At 36.7% G+C, this 21,840-nt stretch overlaps 1 protein-coding gene across 9 annotated transcripts in view; it reads right to left on the reverse strand.

Annotated features, from left to right (window-relative positions):
- VPS13B (vacuolar protein sorting 13 homolog B) overlaps positions 1-21,840 on the reverse strand; it is an 806,600-nt gene that overhangs the window by 201,492 nt on the left and 583,268 nt on the right. For all 9 annotated transcript variants that reach the window (XM_027561445.1, XM_027561448.1, XM_027561447.1 and 6 more), the window contains one exon: positions 17,144-17,281. In XM_027561445.1, coding sequence (XP_027417246.1) covers positions 17,144-17,281 — 138 coding nt within the window. The remainder of the gene's footprint in view (positions 1-17,143; positions 17,282-21,840) is intronic.

Consider the following 21,840-nt stretch of genomic DNA (forward strand, 5'->3'; position numbering starts at 1 on the left):
AAGATGCTAACAATAACCCTGTGTACGAGACAGCAAAAGAGACACTGATGTATAGATCAGTCTTGTGGACTCTGTGGGAGAGGGAGAGGGTGGGGAGATTTGGGAGAATGACATTGAAACATGTATAATATCATGTATGAAATGAATCGCCAATCCAGGTTCGATGCACGATGCTGGATGCTTGGGGCTGGTGCACTGGGACGACCCAGAGGGAGGGTATGGGGAGGGAGGAGGGAGGAGGGTTCAGGATGGGGAACACAGGTATACCTGTGGCGGATTCATTTCGATATTTGGCAAAACTAATACAATATTGTAAAGTTTAAAAATAAAATAAAAAAAAAGAAGACAGATAGCTGATAAGTACATGAGAAGATGCTCAATATTGCTAATTATTAGAGAAATGTAAAGCAAAACTACAAAAGATACCATCTCACACCACTCAGTATGGTCATCACCAAAATGTCTAGAGAGGGTATGGAGAAAGGGGGACCCTCTGACATTGTTGGTAGGAAGGTAAACTGGTATAGACACTATGGAGAAGAAGATGGAGGCTCCTTAAGAAACTAAAAATAGAGTTACCATATGATCCAGCAATCCCATATCTGGAAAAGATGAAAACTCTAATTCAAAAAGATACATGTTCATAGCAGCACTATTTACAATAATCAGGACATGAAAGCACACTAAATGTCCATTAACAGATGGATAAAGAAGATGTGATATAGGTATACAGTGGAATATTATTCAGCCGTAAAAAGAATGAAATAAAGCTATTAGCAGCAACATGGGTAGACCCAGAGATGATCATACCAAGTGAAGTCAGACAAATACCATATGATATCGCTTACATGTGTTCTAAAAAAATGATACAAATGAATTTATTTACAAAACAGAAATAGACTCACAGACACAGAAAACAAACTTAATTACCAAAGGGGAAATCAGTGGGGGGATAAATGAGTAATTTCATTTAAATGATACACACTACGCACATTATATAAAATAGATAAACAAGGACATATTGTATACCACAGGGTACTATGTTCATTATCTTGTAATAACCTATAATGGAAAATAATCTAAAAAATAATATATTAAAAATATATAGAAAGTTGAATCACTTTGCTGCATATCTGAATCACTGTATATCAACTATACTTCAGTAAAAAAATAAAATAAATTGCAAGAAATGAAAAAAGAGATGGGGAAACCTATTGATTTTGAAAAAAATTTTTTTTACAAAAGAAATTCAAAAGGCATAACCAGTAGTGATGAGTAGATCTTATCTGGCTCTAGGTTAAGAAAACATACAAACAATAACCATACATGCCTACAAACAATGACACACACTATGACATTCATGAGATAATTAGAAATTTGAATACTGACTAGATATTAGATGATAGATGATGCTGAAGAATTATTCTCTCTAGGTTTGATAATGATATTGTGGTTATGTTTTTAAAAGTTCTTATCTTTATAAATACAAATTGAAATATTATAGGTGATATGATGCATGGGATTTGCTTCAAAATAATACAGAAGGTGAGGAAATGGATAGGGTTATATAGGAAACAATATATTGGCCATAGGTTGACAATTGTCTAGGCAAGAGTTTCTATATTCTATTCAGTCTAAAGTTTTTTTTTATTTTTTAAGCTTTATATTTTGTATTGGAGTACAGCTGATTAACAATGTTGTGACAGTTTTAGGTGAAGAACAAAGGGACTCAGTCATACATACACATGTATCCATTTTCCCCAAAACTCCCCTCCCAACCAGGCTGTATTTGTATATGATATTTTCCATAATAGATAGTTTTTAAAAGGCATAGAGATGAGAATGAGTACAGCATAAGAAGAAGTCATATTGGAGGATGATTTCAAACCATTTGCTTCCAAACTCCTCTCTTCAGGGTCAATCAGTGACTCTGCTTCCAGTTTCAAGGAGAAAGAGAAACTCATTACATTTCTCTTGGTTTCCTACTACCAAACTGAAAAAATACTTCCATATGCCATTTTCCTTTGCTTCCTTAATTTGTTAAGGTAACACTGGTTCTTTCACATGTACGTTGGATTCTTCTCCTTCACTTTGTCTAAGGAACCCACCTTTATCTTTTCTCTTTTTAGATTATCCAGTTCTTCTCTCAACTGGATTCTTCTGGCTGATATTTAAACATGAGAAAATTCAGGTCTCTTTCATTATAAAAATAAAGCCTAAAACCACCCCCTTTCATTTATAATAACTATAAATGGAGTACAACCTTTTAAAAACTGTGAATCACTATATTGCCACTATCTTGTACATCTGTAACTTATATAATAGTGTGTATCAACTATACTTCAATTAAAAAAATTGGAAGGAAAAACCAAAACAAAATGCTCCTTCATATTCTTCTTCTTCTTCACAAACAAACTTCTTGGAAGAGTTATACTCTCTGCTTCCATTTATTTTCCTCCTGCTTACTCCTCAATGCGCTGTAGACTACAGTCAATCCAGGTTAATCCAATGGGGTGAGGGGGTAATATTTTTAGCCATGATGTCTATAAATTCATTAGCTATTTTCAATTTCTCATTTTTCCGTAGTTTGTATCACTACCTGACACTGTCCAGTACTTCTACACTTTTTTCTCTTGGCTTCATTGACGTAGCACTCTCCAGATTTTCCTCTAAGCTATGCTTTCTTTTAAGGCTCCTCCTTTTCCTCCTGGCCAGTAATTACTGATTGGACTTCTTCAGTATGAAGTCTTAGACTCTTTTTTCCTACTTCTTCTCTTTTTCTTCTTCCTCTTTTCCCTTCTGAGTAATAATCTCATCCAGGTCTGTGCCTTGAATCAGCACCCATATTTTCCCAAACTTTCAAAACATTTAATCCTTTACCACTAGTCAGACTTTTGTGTGAGCAACCGATACGTATGCACAATTACCAACACAGAACTCATGATCTCTCCCTACTCTCATACACAAACATAACAAACAAAATATACCTTTTCCAAAGAATTTTCTATAACATATCAGTCAATAAGACACCAGTTTGGGATGGCATACTAAAATACCACAAACTGTGAGATTAGACAACAGAAACTTATTTTCTCACAGTTCTAGAGCTGGAATTCTGAGATCAGGGAGTGAGCGGAGGTTGGTTTCTGGTGAAGGCTGTCTTCTGGGCTTGCATGGCTGTGTTATTACTGTGTCCTCACATGGCAGGGAGAGACAGAATGACAGCAAGTTGTCTGGTGTACTAATCCCACCATGAGGGCCTGACCCTCATTACCTCATCTAAATCTAACTACCTCCTAAAGGCCCAGCACAGCGGGGACTAGAGCTTCAACATATGAATTTTGTGGGGACACAATTCAGTCCACAACACAATATTCCTTCAGTTAGATCAGTCAGGAACCCTTAAGTCATCCTTAAACCTCTCTTATACAACATCCCCTCTACTCCAGTACCAGTCTATGGATTCTCCCTCCATATTTATCTACCAAATTGCTCACTTTTCTCCATTTCTATTACCATTCCATGACCCAACTTATTATCTCTCACCAGTACTACTGCAATATTCTGCTAATTTGTTGCTTGCCTCTATTCTAGCTGTTTTTATCTATTCTTTATCCTCCAACTAGAATAATTTTTTAAAAAATGTGAATATAACCATATCAATAAACACTCATACTTCTTCTCTCCCCATCATATATATGTCCTACTTAAAATTCTTCAGTGGTTTCCCAGTGCTTTAAAGATAAAACCCCCCAAATCCTTTATTGTGGCCTAGAAGGCCTGGCTTCTACCTCTCTCTAGCCTCACATCCTCGGACTGTTCCTTCTCTCTGATTTGTTTTCATTTCCTTCGGTGTGCCACGATCCCCTTCCTCACAGGGTCTTTTGCACACATTCTGTCAGAAGACTGCCTTTCCCTCCATGTCTTTGGATAACTCCCTTTTATTCAAGTGTCTGTGGAGAAGGCAATGGCACTCCACTCCAGTACTCTTGCCTGGAAAATGCCATGGATGGAGGAGCCTGGTAGGCTACGGTCCACGGGGTCGCTAAGAGTCGAACACGACTGAGTGACTTCACTTTCACTTTTCACTTTCATGCACTGGAAAAGGAAATGGTAACCCACTCCAGTGTTCTTGCCTGGAGAATCCCAGGGGCGGGGGAGCCTGGTGGGCTGCTGTCTATGGGATCGCACAGAGTCGGACATGACTGAAGTGACTTAGTAGCAGCATTCAAGTGTCTGAACTCAGCTCAGAGAAGCTTCCCTAAATCTCTAATCTTTTACAAATCCATAAAAGTTTATGACACTTATATTAGCTTATAATTATATAATACTCTGGGTGACTACTTGCTCATCAAATCCTGTCCTTTCTACTAGATGGTATGCATTTCTTGAGAGAAATTACTGTGTATCTTTTGCTTACCACTGTAATTCCAAGGCTTAGAAGATTACTTGGAATATTATAATTGCTCATAAACACTTGTTGTGAAAAATAAATGAAGAGTTCCATTGGGGATTATGGACGTCATTTTAGAATTTGCAGGAATCTTAGGACAACTCTCTTATGATACAGAAGAAAATACTAGGGTTCAAAGAAGAAAAATGATCTCACTTAGAATTACTTTCTTAGTGACAGTAAACCTGGATTGTCCAGATGACACCAGGTTAGATTCCTGAGGTCTGAGGACAGTTATGATTTGATTAACTGAGGGAGGCGGGTGGTCAAGACTCATATTAGTTTGCAGAGGAGAGAAAATGATTGAGTAAAAGAAAAATCTGAAATGAAGATCACCAGTAAATACACCGAAGAAGTAATTAGGGCACAGGTAGGTGGCAGGTATAATGAAGCACCATTTCAAAGGAAAAACTAAAAAGGCTTGAATGAAAAAGGGATGAATTGACGGTGACAGTAAAATTGTGAGAAGACCTGAATGGAACAATGTTGCCATCACTAGCAAATGTAAAGAAATTCGAAGACTGTACTAAGAGAAGGAGTGAATAAGAAAAAGAAACAATTTTTGACTTAATAAGTGAAAGTGAAGTTGCTCAGTCCTGTCTGACTCTTTGTGACCCCATGGACTGTAGCCCACCAGGCTCCTCCATCCATGGAATTTTCTAGGCAAGAGTACTGGAGTGGGTTGCCATTTCCTTCTCCAGGGGATCTTTCTGACCCAGGGATCGTACCCGGGTATTTTAAATAACTAAACGCATCTCACAGGGAGATGAAGAAATAGTCCTGAAGGTGGACAATGAATCAAAATTAGAAATAGATGCATTGAAGGTTGTAGGCGTAGAAGAGATAGCTGAGGTTATTGTCTGTACAAAGAACAGAAGACTGAAGACAAAATTCAAAAACTTCATGATAAAAACACTCAAAGTGGGTATAAAGGGAACACAAAACACTCAAAGTGGGTATAAAGGGAACACAAAACACTCAAAGTGGGTATAAAGGGAACACATCTCAAAATAATAAAGTACATTTATGACAAACCAACGGGACTTCCCCAGTGGCCCAGTGGTAAAGAATCTACCTGCAATGCAGGAGACACAGGAGACGTGGGTTTGATCCCTGGGTCGGGAAGATCCCCTGGAAGAGGGCATGGCAACCCACTACAGTATTTTTGCCTGGAGAATTCCATGGACAGAGCAGCCTGGCAGACTACAGTCCACAGGGTCACAAAGAGTCGGACATGACTGAAGCAACTTAGCACTCATGCGTGCATGACAAACCCACAGTCAACACAATACTCAGTGATGGAAAGTTGAAAGTCTTCCTACTAAATTCTAGAAGAAGACAAGGGCATCCACTCTCATTGCTTCTATTTAACATAGTATTGAAAGTCCTAGCCAAAGCAATAAGAAAAAGAGGTATTCAAATTGGAAGGGAGGAGGTAAAACTATCAGTATCTGCAGATGGCATGATGCTCTGTACAGAGAACTGTTAAGTCTCCACCCAAAAACTGTTAGAACTAGTAAATGAATTCAGCAACGTTGTAGGATACAAGATTGATATACAAAAACCTATACAGTCATAATGAAATATCAGAAAGATAAGTAAAAAAAAAAATCCTATTTAAAACTGCATCCCCTTTCCCCCTCCAAACAAACAAACAAAAAAACAGCCCGATTACCCAGGAATAAACTTAACCAAGGAGGTGAAAGACCCATACACTGAAAATTATAAAACACTGATAAAGAAAATTAAAGATGATTCAAAGAAATGGGAAGACATCTCACGCTCTTGGATTGGAAAAACTAATATTGTTAAAATGGCCACACTACCCAAAGCAATCTACAGACATAATGCCATCCTTATAAATATCACCCATGATATTTTTCATGGAACTAGAATAAATAATCCTAAAATTTATTTGGAGCCACACAAGACTCAGAAAATTTCCAAAATAATCCTGAGAAAAAAGAACAGAGCTGGAAGTATAACCCTTCTAGACTTCAGATTATACTACAAATCTACAGTAATAAAATAACATGGTATTGGAACAAAAACAGACACAGAGATCAATGTAATAGAATAGAGGGCCCAGAAATAAACCCACACATCTATAGTCGACTAATTTATGACAAAGGAGGCAAAAATATACAATGCAGAAAATCTCTTAAACAAGCATTTCTGGGAAAGGTGGTCAGCTTCATGTAAAACAATGAAATTAGAACATTCCCTCACACTATATACAAAAATAAACTCAAAATGTTTTAAAAACATGAATATAAGACATAACACCATAAAACTCCTAGAAGAGAATACAGATGAAACATTTTTTGACAGAAATCATATTCAGTTCAGTTCAGTCACTCAGTCGTGTCCGACTCTTTGTGACCCCATGAATCGCAGCACGCCAGGCCTCCCTGTCCATCACCAACTCCCGGAGTTCACTCAAACTCACGTCCATCGAGTCGGTGATGCCATCCAGCCATCTCATCCTCTGTCGTCCCCTTCTCCTCCTGCCCCCAATCCCTCCCAGCTGATATCAGTCTTTTCCAGTGAGTCAACTCTTGGCATGAAGTGGCCAAAGTACTGGAGTTTCAGCTTTAGCAGCATTTCTTCCAAAGAAATCCCAGGGCTGATCTCCTTCAGAATGGACTGGTTGGATCTCCTTGCAGTCCAAGGGACTCTCAAGAGTCTTCTCCAACACCACAGTTCAAAAGCATCAATTCTTTGGCACTCAGCTTTCTTCACAGTCCAACTCTCACATCCATACATGACCACTGGAAAAACCATAGCCTTGACTAGACGGACCTTTGTTGGCAAAGTAATGTCTCTGCTTTTGAATATGCTATCTAGGTTGATCACAACTTTCCTTCCAAGGAGTAAGCGTCTTTTAATTTCATGGCTGCAATCACCATCTGCAGTGATTTTGGAGCCCCCAAAAATAAAGTCTAACACTGTTTCCACTCTTTCTCCATCTATTTCCCATGAAGTGATCAGGGAAATAGATGGGGAAAGAGTGGAAAAATCATATTAGGTTGGTGCAAAAGTAATTGCAGCTTTGCACTGTTGAACTTTGACATTTGATATTAGAATATATTCTTAAACAAATGTGGTTATGTTATACATCATTTTAATGTGTATTTCTCACTTTATTTTTTTTGGCTAATGACATTACTTGCTGTTTATTTTAGACTATAGAAATGATGTTGGACAAAAAGCAAATTTGAGAGATTTTTTAATTTGAGTTCAAAATGGGTTGTAAAGCAGCAGAGACAACTTGCAACATCAATAACACATTTGGCCCAGGTAATGCTAACGACTGTACCATGCACTGGTAATTCAAGAAGTTTTTCAAAGGAGACGAGAGCCTTAAAGATGAAGAACGTGGTGGCTGACCATCAGAAGTTGACAACGACCAATTAAGAGCCATCATCAAAGCTGATCCTCTTATGACTATATGAGAAGCTGCCGAAGAACTCAACATTGACCATTCTGTGGTCATTTGGCATTTGAAGCAAATTGGAAAGGTGAAAAAACTTGACAAGTGTGTGCCTTCTGAGCTGACTGAAAATAAAAAAAAAAATTGTTTTGAAGCATCGTCTTCTCTTATTTTATGAAACAATGTACCATTTTTCAATCAGATTGTGAAGTGCAACAAAAAGTGGATTTTATGGCTGACTAGCTCAATGGTTGGGCTTTCCTGATAGCTCAGTTGGTAAAAAATCCACCTGCAATGCAGGAGATCCTGGTTTGATTCCTGGGTTGAGAAGATTCGCTGGAGAAGGGATAGGTTACCCACTCCAGTATTCTTGGGTTTCCCTTGTGGCTCAGCTGGTAATGAATCTGCCTGCAATGTGGGAGACCTGGGTTCGATCCCAGGGTTGGGAAGATCCCCTGGAGAAGGGAAAGGCTACCCACTCCAGTACTCTGGCTTGGAGAATTCCATGGACAGTATAGTTCATGGGGTTGCAAAAAGTTGGGACATGACTGAGAGACTTTCACTTTTCACTTTCAGCTCAATGGTTGGACTGAGAAGAAGCTCCAAAGCACTTCCCAAAATCAAACTTGCACTAAAAAAAGGTCACAGTTACTGTTTGGTGGTCTGCTGCCCTTCTAATCCACTACAGCTTTCTGAATCCTCATGAAACCATTACATCTGAGAAGTATGTTCAACAAATTGATGAGATGTACCAAAAACTGCAATGCCTGCAGTCAGCACTGACCAACAGAAAGGGCCCAATTCTCTACCACAACCCCTGATTGCCCATTGCACAACCAAAGCTTCAAAAGTTGAACGAGTTGGGCTAGGAAGTTTTGCTTCATCCACCATGTTCACCTGACCTCTCATCAAGCGACTATCACTTCTTCCACCATCTTGACAACATTTTGCAGGGAAAATGCTTCCACAACCAGCGGGAGGCAGAAAATGCTTTCCAAGACTTTGTTGAATCCTGAAGCATGGATTTTTATGCTACAGGAATAAACAAACTACTTCTCATTTGCAAAAATACATTGATTGTAATGGTTCCTATTTTGATTAATAAACATGAGCCTAGTGATAATGATTTAATATTCACAGTCCAAAGCTGCAATTACTTTTTGTACTATTAGGTTGTATACTATTTCTTAGATCAGTTTTCTGAGGCAAAATAAATAAGAGCAAAAAAAAAAAACAAAAACAGATGAGACCTCATCAAACTTAAAAACTTTTTTTCACAGCAAAGGAACAAAATGAAAAGACAACCTATGGAATGGAAGAAAATATCTGCAAACAATGTAACTAATTAAGGGTTAATATCTAAGATATACAAACAGGGACTTTCCTGGTGGTTCAGAATTCGCCTTGCAATGCAGGGGACACAGGTTCAATCCCTGGTCAGAGAACTAAGATCACACATGCTGAGGAGCAACTAAGCCTGTGCGCCACAACCAGAGAGCCCTTTCACTCGGGAGCCCATGTGCCACAACTACAGAGTCCAAGCAAATGAGAAGTATGGGGTTAACAGATACAAACTACTATACATAAAATGGATAAGCAACAAGGATATAGTGTATAGCACAGGAAATACAATAACTGACAATGGTCTGCTAAAAAAATGCTGGATCACTATGCTGTATACTTGAAATTAACACTATATTGTAAATCAACTCTACTTCAATTTAAAAAATTAAGCAATAAAATAAAATTCTTGGTCTACTCTCTATTTCACACCCTTATTTCAAGTTTATTGTTTTATTTTGATAAATCATAGGGAAAATAAACTATGATAATACAATGCTGCCACTGCAAATTGAAACCCGTAACACCTAGGAAATGTAAAAGTCAAGGTTCTCACAGTTGTATTAACTAGTTTACATTTCTTAAATGTAGAAGACAGCTTGCTAGTATGGCTGTAAAACTAAAATAGAGATAGGACTCCAGTGATCAAGGTGCGGACCTTGGCCCTATTTCTGGAAAGAGAAAAGAATAAGGGGTTAACTATCAGGGTTACAATAAGAAGACTAAATTAATTAAAATTAGCTTTTTAAGATGCTTCCTTTTACTTTGCATCTTCTTGTATATAAAAATCATATTGCCTATTCTTCATTTTCTACTCCAGAAAATGTCAGGGGGCTAGTTGTATTTTTTCAGGTTATCTTAATTTCCCTGAGTCAGTCATCTTCTACGTATGTCTGGATTAATTCCCAATAGTAATGAATTCTGTAAAAACAGAACATAAAAGCAGATATCATCATGAAAAGTAAACACATTTTAAAAATACACAAAATTGGCAGTAAACAACTTAGCATTTCTACTTTATATTCATTATAAACAAACCTATTTGAATGGTGTGTTACTATATCTGAGAAGCTTTTAAAGTAGTATTTCACATTATTCCAGTATGTATTTTCATTCAAATCAAAGAGGCTGTGGAAATGGGAAATTCTAGGATGGTTAGGAATTTTTTTTAAGTGAAAATTAAAATCCTTGCAACCTATAAAACACTAAATTTATAAAAAATGGACTACAAAAAATTAAAAGTCAAATAATATCTTAAAAATTAAATAAAACCAATCCAAGGCTTGAATGAAATTAGGAAAACTGAAAATGACATAGATAAATGAATTAACAGGTTAGTTAAGGAGAGAGTAAATAAATGATTTTATTATGAGAAAAACTATCAGTGGCTATGTGTTTCAACAAGTGACACCATGTATATTAAAATAAAAGAAACAGGAAATTATAGTCATAATTTGATATAACCATGTTGCCTAAAATTACATGAAAATTGTGATATACTATTTATAAGAAAACATAAATGTGGAAATGTTCTCCCAATTTGGCAAGTTTTTCTTTGCTGTCTTTTAAGTGTCATTTAGTGGCTACAGTGACAGTATTCAAATACATGTCTGCAAAGAAACAATGAAAAAAATATCAGGGAGTTCAAATATTTCTGTAAATGACCTTGAGTTAATTAGAAAAATCTGCACCCTTCCCAGTTCTTCTTCTCACATGTCAGCTCTCATTAAATTAAAAAAAAAAAATTCATTTCAAAGTTAAGAAATCCTATAGTTAACAAACTTTTAAACTGGGATCAAGGGGGCACATTCCTAAGTTTCTGTATGATGTCATATGAAGCAGTTCACAGCTGAATTTGAATTTGCAAAAAGTATGAATGAATTTTCAATATAAGAAGTATCTAACAGTAATTTCTTCTCTATAGGCTAACTGTGCTGGGAACAGGTGGCCCTGCTTTCAATTACGGAGGGCTAGCATGCCAGTGTGAGGCCTGGATTAGTTCACCTTCTCACGGGGAATTTTCCTCGGTTGGGAATGGATTTATTATGGCTTCACACATGGAATAGAGCTCATGTCAGCTGAGGGCAGTGACACATCATATGATTCAAATTAACCTGCTGTGGACTGTTCCGCGGGGCTTAGATTGTGTATTAAAATGACGACATTTTAAAAACAGCTTGAAAGAAACCAGGATTGCTGAACTGCAATGGTTCCAATTTGTTCCAACTAATCTATCACCTGCTGGATATATTATTCTAGTGGGTTTCTGGTAGCTGCTGTTTTCCAGGTTTCTCCAAACCAGTGACCTTGCTAATGGGTACAATTGTTGCCTCTGAAGGAAGGAGGTGGGGGTTGAGAGAGCTTTGAAGGGGTTTTTGATGTACAAGTTGGGACCTACCATTTGCTCTAAGGTACTATTAAGTGAACAGAGGAAATCAGGGAATACTCAACAACACTGCGTTATTTTCCCAAAAACAAATGCTAAGGAGCAGCATATGCATCACCTTGTTTGGATAAAATAATCCCTAAAAAAAATCTGAAAGGCTGAATTCAAAAGCTGTTAAGTTTGCACTTTAGGAAGAAAATTTAAGGTTAGGTAGTTATAGTCGGCATTTCCTCTACTCTTCAGGGCCATAACTTTTATTGCTACTGAAACTTTAATTCAAGAGCAAGAAAGGAATAAATGAAAATACACTATTTTAAAGTTGTAACATAAAGCATTCTTTGGGAATGATACTTAAATAAGATGTGCATACAGATTAAACTAATGGTATCAAAAGATTCTTAATGATAGTACTGCATAATACTTAAAAGCATTATTTGAACAACACTAAAAAAAAGGGGGCTTTTTATTTTTCAAGGGAAGAGAATGGTACTGGGGAAAAATATAAAGCTGAATTTTGTTCCTCCAGTCTTAGCAAAAATAATATTGCTCTTAATATACTATTTCCTAAAACCTGGAAAAATATTTTTTTCCTTGAGTTGCCAAAAATCTATAAAATAATACATAACCTAGAGCCAGACATCCTGGAATGTGAACTCAAGTGGACCTTAGAAAGCATCACTACGAACAAAGCTAGTAGAGGTGACAGAATTCCAGTTGACCTATTTCAAATCCTAAAAGAGGATGCTGTGGAAGTGCTGCACTCAATATGCCAGCAAATTTGGAAAACTCAGCAGTGCCTACAGGACTGGAAAAGGTCAGTTTTCATTCCAATCCCAAAGAAAGACAATGCCAAAGAATGCTCAAACTACCACACAATTTCACTCATCTCACACACTAGTAAAGTAATGCTCAAAATTCTCCAAGCCAGGCTTCAGCAATATGTGAACTGTGAACTTCCAGATGTTCAAGATGGATTTAGAAAAGACAGAGGAATAAGATATCAAGTTGCCAACATCTGCTGGATCATCAAAAAAGCAAGAGAGTTCCAGAAAAACATCTATTTCTGCTTTATTGACTATGCCAAAGCCTTTGACTGTGTGGATCACAATAATCTGTGGAAAACTGTGAAGGAGATGGGAATACCAGACCACCTGATCTGCCTCTTGAGAAACCTCTATGCAGGTCAGGAAGCAACAGTTAGAACTGGACATGGAACAACAGACTGGTTCCAAATAGGAAAAGGAGTACGTCAAGGCTGTATATTGTCACCCTGCTTATTTAAATTCTATGCAGAGTACATCATGAGAAATGCTGGGCTGGATGAAGCACATGCTGGAATCAAGATTGCCGGGAGAAATATCAATAACCTCAGATATGCAGATGACACCACCCTTATGGCAGAAAGTGAAGAAGAACTAAAGAGCCTCTTGATGAAAGTAAAAGAGGAGAGTGAAAAGGATGGCTTAAAGCTCAACATTCAGAACTAAGATCATGGCATCCGGTCCCATCACTTCATGGCAAATAGATGGGGAAAGAGTGGAAAAAGTGGCTGACTTTATTTTTGGGGGCTCCAAAATCACTGCAGATGGTGACTGCAGCCATGAAATTAAAACATGCTTCCTCCTTGGAAGGAAAGTTATGACCAACCTAGAGAGCATATTCAAAAGCAGAGACATTACTTTGCCAACAAAGGTCCATCTAGTCAAGGCTATGGTTTTTCCAGTAGTCATGTATAGATGTGAGAGTTGGACTATAAAGAAAGCTGAGCACAGAAGAATTGATGCTTTTGAACTGTGGTGTTGGAGAAGACAAGTCTTGAGAGTCCCTTGGACTGCAAGGAGATCCAACCAGTCCATCCTAAAGGAAATCAGTCCTGGGTGTTCACTGGAAGGACTGATGTTGAAGCTGAAACTCCAGTAATTTGGCCACCTGATGCAAAGAACTGATTCATTTGAAAAGACCCTGATGTTGGAAAAGGCTGAAGGCAGGACGAGAAGGGGACGACAGAGGATGAGATGGCTGGATGGCATCACCGATTCGATGGAGATGAGTTTGAGTGAACTCCGGGAGTTGGTGATGGACAGGGAGGCCTGGTGTCCTATGGTTCATGGGGTCGCAAAGAATCGGACACGACCTAGTGACTGAACAGCAAAAAATGCTTTATTATGTCCCATTATTCCTACTGATCTCTTAATTAATGTAGAGTAGCTGTTTGCAGAGAGATAAAAATTTTTATTTAATAACACCTATGTACATATTTTACATGACAAACTATTTATAATAAGGAAATCTTCTCTTAAGGTGGCAAATTCTGGAGTGGTTCAAAGCTGTTAGCTTAATGTTCTAGTGGAATCCCACAGAACTGACATATAACTCAAACTAATCTCCCCTCAAATAATTTATGATAGATGGTTCTCTTGTTTAAAAAATATTTTATACTTTGAAGAACTTAAACCATTTTATATTTGATATTGTATTTTATTTCTCATAATAAAATATTATTAAAAAAAAAAATCAGGGCCTTCCTGGTGGGCCTACACCCTGGAACTAGAGAAGCCAGCACAAGCAGTGAAGACCCAGAGTAGCCAAAATAAATAAATAAAGATTTAAAAAGTCATTCTTTGCATCATTTCCCACTCTCCTATGCCCCAAAATATCTGCAGTTTGAGTCTCAGTAATTGTATTGATGGTATTAAGTAACCATATATAAATATATATTATTATGAGTCATATAAAATCTTGGTACAAAAAGTGTAGTCTCCAGATCCACAGTATTCATTTTACCTGTGAGAATGTTAGAAACATAGAATTTCATCCCTATGAAACCACATTTGCATTTAACCAGAATTCCAGAGATGTTCAAATGCACACTAGTTTGAGAAGCACTGCTGTAAAATAACTATTTCAATTCATTAATTTAAAAGTTTGAACCCCCATATAGGCAATCTTTATTACTGAATGGGCATAAAATTAGAAATGGCAAATATGTAGTTTCCAATTTTAAAAAATATAATAAACACAAAGTACAACTGTTGTAAAAGTCATATATAGTCAAACTGAATGACAGAATGATAAACATATAAATTTTCATTTGCTCATTGATATTTCTCAAAATTCAAATTATATGGCAGCCACAAAAAATATGGTACACAATTTACCATTGACTTGAAGATCCCATCCCTTTTAGAAACAAATCAATCAAATGTAAACTAGAAGGGAACTTTCTAGCCAAAAGGTGAAAGACTGTGCCTAAAACCAAAAGAAATCTGAAACTAAAAGAGAGAAAAAGGAAGTAAATGCAAGTTTCCCTATCACTTCTCCATGAACTACTCATGTTCTTACTCTATTTCATTCATTCTGGCATGTTCAGTCTTCTGTCCTGCAACTGATGAAGTAAGAAAGCTACCGACTCTCTGCCTCCCTATGGACTGTAGTCTGCCAGGCTCCTCTGTCCATGGGATTTCTCAGGCAAGAATACTGGAGTGGGTTGCCATTTCCTTCTCCAAGTTGCAGGTGGATTCTTTACCACCTGAGTCATCAGGGAAACATCATATACATATATATATCATATATAAATATGATATACATATATATATATATGATATATATGTGTATATGAAACATCATATATATATAATATAATTTATTTATGATATATATGTATGTATATATAATATATATATATATATTTAATAGCTTAAATAGCAGGGTTTTTTTTTCTTAGTAGTATGTAAAATGTTTTTTCCTACATTGACGGTTGCTTGAATTCAATGAAATATGGTACTTCCCACTCACTAACCGAGGACTCACACTCTTTTTCAACCATCCAGCATTCCAAAGGATGCTTCCATCTTTAATGAATCCTTTAGACTTCATCATCAGCTTCTTCCCTTCCTTCAACTCTTTGAAACCACACCTATATACTAAATCTGGATACTAAAAATTAGAACTAATTCTTCATATATCTATATGTTTTAAATTCCAGCATCAGATAAACATGTACAAGAAGAACTGAGCCCCAGTGAAAGGGCCAACTGAGGTGATTTCAGGCTCTGTCTACTTTAGTCCTGATGGTGGGCCACTTTCTCTATTTGTAGTCATGAATCATAATTTACTGGCATGTTATGGCACACAAACTGAATCAGGTCCACATAGGGATAGCTTTCAATCACCAATATTCATGCCTTGCAGTATATTGCTAGAGATCTTAAGACAGTATAACGCCGCAGTTTTAAACTCCTAATGAAGAAACTAGTATTCTTTTAATGACTAACATGTTCTGCAGCACTGTGAGTATAACAAAAGGAAAATTTAACTGTAGTAATTTTTGTTAAATAAACAGCTCAGATCTCAAACAGGTGATGTAAGAGTAACAAAGAAAAGAAGAGGAATTATCCTCCAATTAGAAATTTAAAAATTAATTAAAAAAACATGACATGAAGGAGGAAGAAATAGAGCAGCAAAAAGAAAAAGCGTGAGGAGGAGATAGACAAGAAGAAAAAACCTTTAATTATACTAAAATTAGTGCAGTATCGGAGAAGGCAATGGCACCCCACTCCAGTACTCTTGCCTGGAAAATCCCATGGACGGAGGAGCCTCGTAGGCTGCAGTCCATGGGGTGGCTAAGAGTTGGACATGACTGAGCGACTTCACTTTCACTTTTCACTTTCATGCATTGGAGAATGGCAATCCATTCCAGTGTTCTTGCCTGGAGAAACGCAGGGACGGGGAGCCTGGTGGGCTGCTGTCTATGGGGTCACACAGAGTTGCACACGACTGAAGTGACTTAGCAGCAGCAGCAGCAGTGCAGTATAGACGTGACCTAGGTCTTTGGAGTCATAAAGACCTGAGTTTGAATGGCTCTTTTGCTACTGTGATCTTAGGCAACTGACTTCATTTTTCTAAGTCTTAATTTCTTTATTTGTAAAATGGAAATAATTATAGAGCCTACACTTTGGCTTTATACAAGTATATAAAGTACCTAGTACCTGGGACATAATAAGCACTTAATACCTTTTGATATCTATATCTATCTATTTAAAATTGAGTGTTAATATGTCCCAAGCACTTTGCTAAACATTTGAAATGTGTAAGTATTTACCTAATCCAATCTACCTATGTGTATTATCTTGTGTAAGTATGTCATGTATCCTATCCACCTATCTATCCATTCATGCTCCCACCCATCTATCCATCCATTACCTATTTTATCTCTTCATTTACAGGTAAAGAAACTGAGGCACAGGAGATTAGACAACAGCCTAAGGTCCCACAGTTACTTAGTAGAAAAGGCAGAAATAAAATGACAACTACTTTTTTAATTGATAACTACTTTTTGTCAAACTAATGGTAAATTTTAAGGCATATTAATATTTGCCTTTTGATCTCTAGAATGGCTAGACTGAGAAGAGTACACATCTGGAAAACAAATTACTCATGGTTGGCAAAGAACGTCAAGATTACTAGCAGACTCCATGTATACATTAAGAGACTCACAGGAAAAAAAGAGTTTGAATTATGACTTTCTTACCTGGTCCATTAAGAAAATCTTTAATTTGCAGCGTTACGAGTGAAGGTGGAATACCACTTTTGCTGTCTATTTCTCCAGGTACCGTCTGCAGCCAAACTGTGCAATAATCCAGGGCTTCAGGCAAAGTCTTCCCAGGATCTGAAGAGACAAAATTAAAGCTGAAAATGTCCATTACAACACAAACATCAATTCTGGTGTAAGAGTTTGAGCTGATAACCAAGAGAAAAAAGTTAAAATATTGCATGTTACTTTCATTATTGCATTTGTTTGTATACATACAGTACATAAATATTAAAGAAAGCCCTCTCTGTACAAGGTAGACTGAGGAAACTATGTTTTCCAGAACCGGGCCAAAGAGGAAAAAATATTTCAAATCTTAGCTCATATCACCATTGAGTAAAGGTAGCTTCTGTACTGAGCTGCTGACTGTTAACAGTTGAACAGATAGATTTCTTTTTTAAAGGGCTGTTGGAAACAAGTTAAGGGGAAAAAAAAAAGGGCAACCTTTCCAGCTTAAAAAGAGGCATATACATGTTCAAAGATGCAGTGGATTAGTACTACTTACAGGTTATTCGATCTGTTTCAGTTTTACTGACATTACAATCCCTTTTACTGCTAGGCTTTTGAAGTTAACTTCAGTAGCTTTCCCATAACCTTTTTTAATGATAAAATAGGTCAATCTTTCAACAGTTCCAATTATGACTAAAAGTGGAATTTTTCAGTTTTGATTTTTCTATTAAATATTGTTCATTTTAAGCTTTTTTAAGGTTAATATTGTATATTTTTTTAAAGTTTCTTTCAGTTATTGGTGATGGCAAATGGAATTTACTTTTTAATGCTTGGCAATTCAGTTTTTATTGAAATAGCTCTTTAAATAAAAACGACTGCTATATCTTGGCATGCAATGTAGTAGGCTTTTTAAAAACTTCTAAATATTCACAGTTTTTCTTTAGTTTCAAGATTGTTTTACTCTCTGTGTTTTAATGGCCTTTCAATGTCAATTTTATAGGGATGTTCTTGCCATAGAGTCCATCTATTCCATTTTCAGTTGATTTGAAATGTGTTATTAAAGTGTTATTTATTTTAGGTTTTATTGATTGGATTGCATTCAAGAAGAGCATTTACATACTGTGTATTATATTCAACATATGGTTATACAGTATTACTGTCATATGTGAACTGGGCATATAAATTCTGCCTTGGAATTTGTATTTCTTGACCTTATCATGTGATCCTTATGAAACCTGGCACATATGAACCTTTATGTGATTTCAAAGAAAATACTAAAAGCAACTGATTGTGACGTTAGATCTATGTGGTAAAGATCAAACACTAAACTAGTGCATTCTTCTTTTTTATATAATCAGGGAATTTAAAGCAGTGAGAATATGCATAGTAGAGCTATTACACAGTAACACTATACTCTTCTGTTGTTCACATATAATGGTCAAGTCTGGTGAAAGGATGGCAAAAGTCTATTGCTGGTAGGATCTATAATCAGTCTGTAGGCTCTATGTAGCCTGTCAGGACCTGAGCATCTATTTCTAGGTCTCACCTATGTAGCCATCATTAAGAAGAAATCATTATTATCAAGTAAGTGATATTGTGCCAGACCTATATGAGGAGACATAGTTCTTGATTTTGCAGATGATACAGTCTAGAGAGAAAACAATGATCTAATGGAAAAAACATATAAATGATGTAGCTGAATAAATAATGAACAGGAATATATTAAACTGATGTAGAAATATTAATATGATGTGTAAAAACCTGGCAAGTAAAAATTAGGATGATATGTATAACAAGGTATAAAAATCATATATTTAAACTTGTATGGCAGAAAAGGGATATCATGACTATGTAAAGAGTTTGTATAATCAATACAGATACTAACAGAAAAATGGGTAAAGGGTAGAAAAAGCACTTATTTATCAAGAAAATAAACAAGTAATAAATGAAGAAAAACAAATGGCATAAAGCAGTTAAAATATAAACATTAAGAGATACTACATCTTAGAAATAATTAAAGGAAAAAAAAAAACCTTTTTAAAATAAGTCGAGTTTTCTACCTACCAAGACTAAAAAATCTGATAATGTCTATGCAAGAGAGTGAAAAAGCTGGCTTAAAATTCAGCATTCAAAAAACTAAGATCCATGGCATCCGGTCCCATTACTTCATGGCAAAAAGATGGGGTAAAAATGGAAACAGTGACAGATTTTATTTTCTTGGGCTCCAAAATCGCTGTGGACGGTGACTGCAGTCATGAAATCAAAAGATGCTTGCTCCTTGAAAGAAAAGCTATGACAAACCTAGACAGCATATTAAATTAAGGAGCAGAAACATTACTTTGCCAACAAAAGTCCACAAAGTCAAAATTATGGTTTTTCCAGTAGTCATGTACAGATGTGAGAGTTGGACCATATAGAAGGCTGAGCACCAAAGAATTGATGCTTTAGAACTGTGGTGCTGGAGAAGACTTAAGAGATGACCTTGGACAATAAGGAGATCAAACCAGTCAATCCTAAAGGATATCAATCCTGAATAGTCATTGGATGCTGGAGCTGAGGCTCCAATACTTTCACCACCTGAAGTGACAAGCCAACTCAAAAGACAGTGATGCTGGGAAAGACTGAGGGCAGGAGAAGAGAGTGACAGAGGATGAGATGGTTGAATGGCATCATCGACTCAATGGACATGAGTTTGAGCAAACTCTGGGAGACAGTGAAGGACAGGGAAGCCTGGAGTGCAGCAGTCCCTGGGGTCCCAAAGAGTTGGACATGACTTAGCGACCGAACAAACGTTAACACACACACATACAAATTCATTGTAGAATTGTTTATCATAGCAAAAAGTAGAAAAGAACTAAGACATCCATCAATGGATTAATATTTAAATAAAAAACAATAACCCATACAATGTTTAAAAGAATCAAGATTTATATGTATTGACATAGTAAGACAACATTTTATGCTAATAGTAAATAACAAAGGTTGAATATTTTTTCATTTATTGGCCATTTAGGATTCTTCTTCTAAAAATAAATACTCATTTTGCTATTGGGTTTTTTTTCTTATTGATTTGTAGAAACAAATACAAATACAAATACAAAACAAATACAAAAGTATTATGGGTGTTAATGATTTGTTTGCCATGTGTAGCAAGTGTTACTTCCTGGTATGTTAGTTGCCTTCTAGTTATATCCTGATGCTTTTTACATACATACTTCTGAATAGATGAGGTAAAAAATTATTAACATATCTTACGGATTTATCCCTAGGTAGAGTATATATTTTCCCATAGTCTATTGAAGGATTTCTAAGATCTGTTTTTACCTTTAGCTATTTAATCCTTCTGGAGAACACTGTTTTATGAAAAAGGAAAAAAACTCCTCAGTCTCACTATTAATTCAGGTCGGTTGCTCAGTCGTGTCCAACTCTTTGTGTCCCTGTGAACTGCAGCACAGCAGGCCTCCCTGTCCATCAGCAACTCCCAGAGCCTACTCAAACTTATGTCCACTATTAATTAAGCTTATTTAAAACAAGAAACACATTTTTTTTCACTCGACAGATAAGCAAAAACTTAAAATGAGTAATATCTTGTGTGGGGGAGAAAGAAAAATTGATATTGATAACCATGTATGATAGGTAAGAGTGTGTCAGTTGCTCAGTCATGTCCGACTCTTGTGACCCCATGGACTGGAGCCCATTAGGCTCCTCTGTCCATGGGATTTCCCAGGCGAGAACACTGGAATGGGTTGCTATTTCCTTCTCTGCAGATTTTCCCGACCCAGGGACTGAATTCCCTCTCTTACATATCCTGCACTGGCAGGTAGATTCTTTTCTCCTAGCGCCACCTGGGAAGCCACATATTACATCCCCGGTTTAAAATGTAAAGCTGCATTCAGACGGCTGATACAAGAACAGAATAACTGAAATTAAGAACATTCAGGAAAACACAGGGTCATGGTTGATGAATACTGAATGTATGACAGGGCTGGTGGCTACTCCCTGAGTTTTGGCTAAAACCTCTACTCTGGACATGCCTATAGTCACTGTGGTGAGATGAAGCAGCAGCAGTAGCAGAAAGATGTATGAGAATCCCAGAGGATAGACAGCTCAGGTGTGTAAATCACTATTTGGTCCCTCTGGCTCTCACGGCTAGATGATGTGGGGGATGACTTCTAGACTTCCTGAACTGTCTTAAATTTAGCTTCTCCTTAATTACATCATCAGGTCTAGAGAATAGGATTCATATTACACATTCCTTGGGGTTAATATATAGCTGGAAAATCACCAGAAAAACCAAGATTAAAGGAGCCTGTGAATATGATACAAACGGAGTGACAAATAGGGATGACTTTATCATTCTGGAAGCTCTGTTAGACTTTGCCAGCTTTCTTCTTCATACTCAGCGAACACCTATTTATTTAAGTAAAGGAAGCTCTCAAAAAGAATAAGCCCCTGCTGATGTTAATGAGCATGTTTACATTTACACTGTTGTTCCTCGGCCAAAGAAACAGGAGAAAGCCATATCTTATTATGACTAACAGACTGTGGGAAATGGGTCAGGAACACACAATAATCTGCTCACAGCCATAAATCTTGTTCAAAGTCAGTTAGCATTCACTTCCATGAGACACTGGTATTGACAAAGTCATAATATTTGTTTTTCTTCTGGGTTGACCTGGACTTCAAAA

This window comes from Bos indicus x Bos taurus, chromosome 14 (assembly GCF_003369695.1).
Source record: "Bos indicus x Bos taurus breed Angus x Brahman F1 hybrid chromosome 14, Bos_hybrid_MaternalHap_v2.0, whole genome shotgun sequence".
NCBI lineage: Eukaryota > Metazoa > Chordata > Mammalia > Artiodactyla > Bovidae > Bos > Bos indicus x Bos taurus.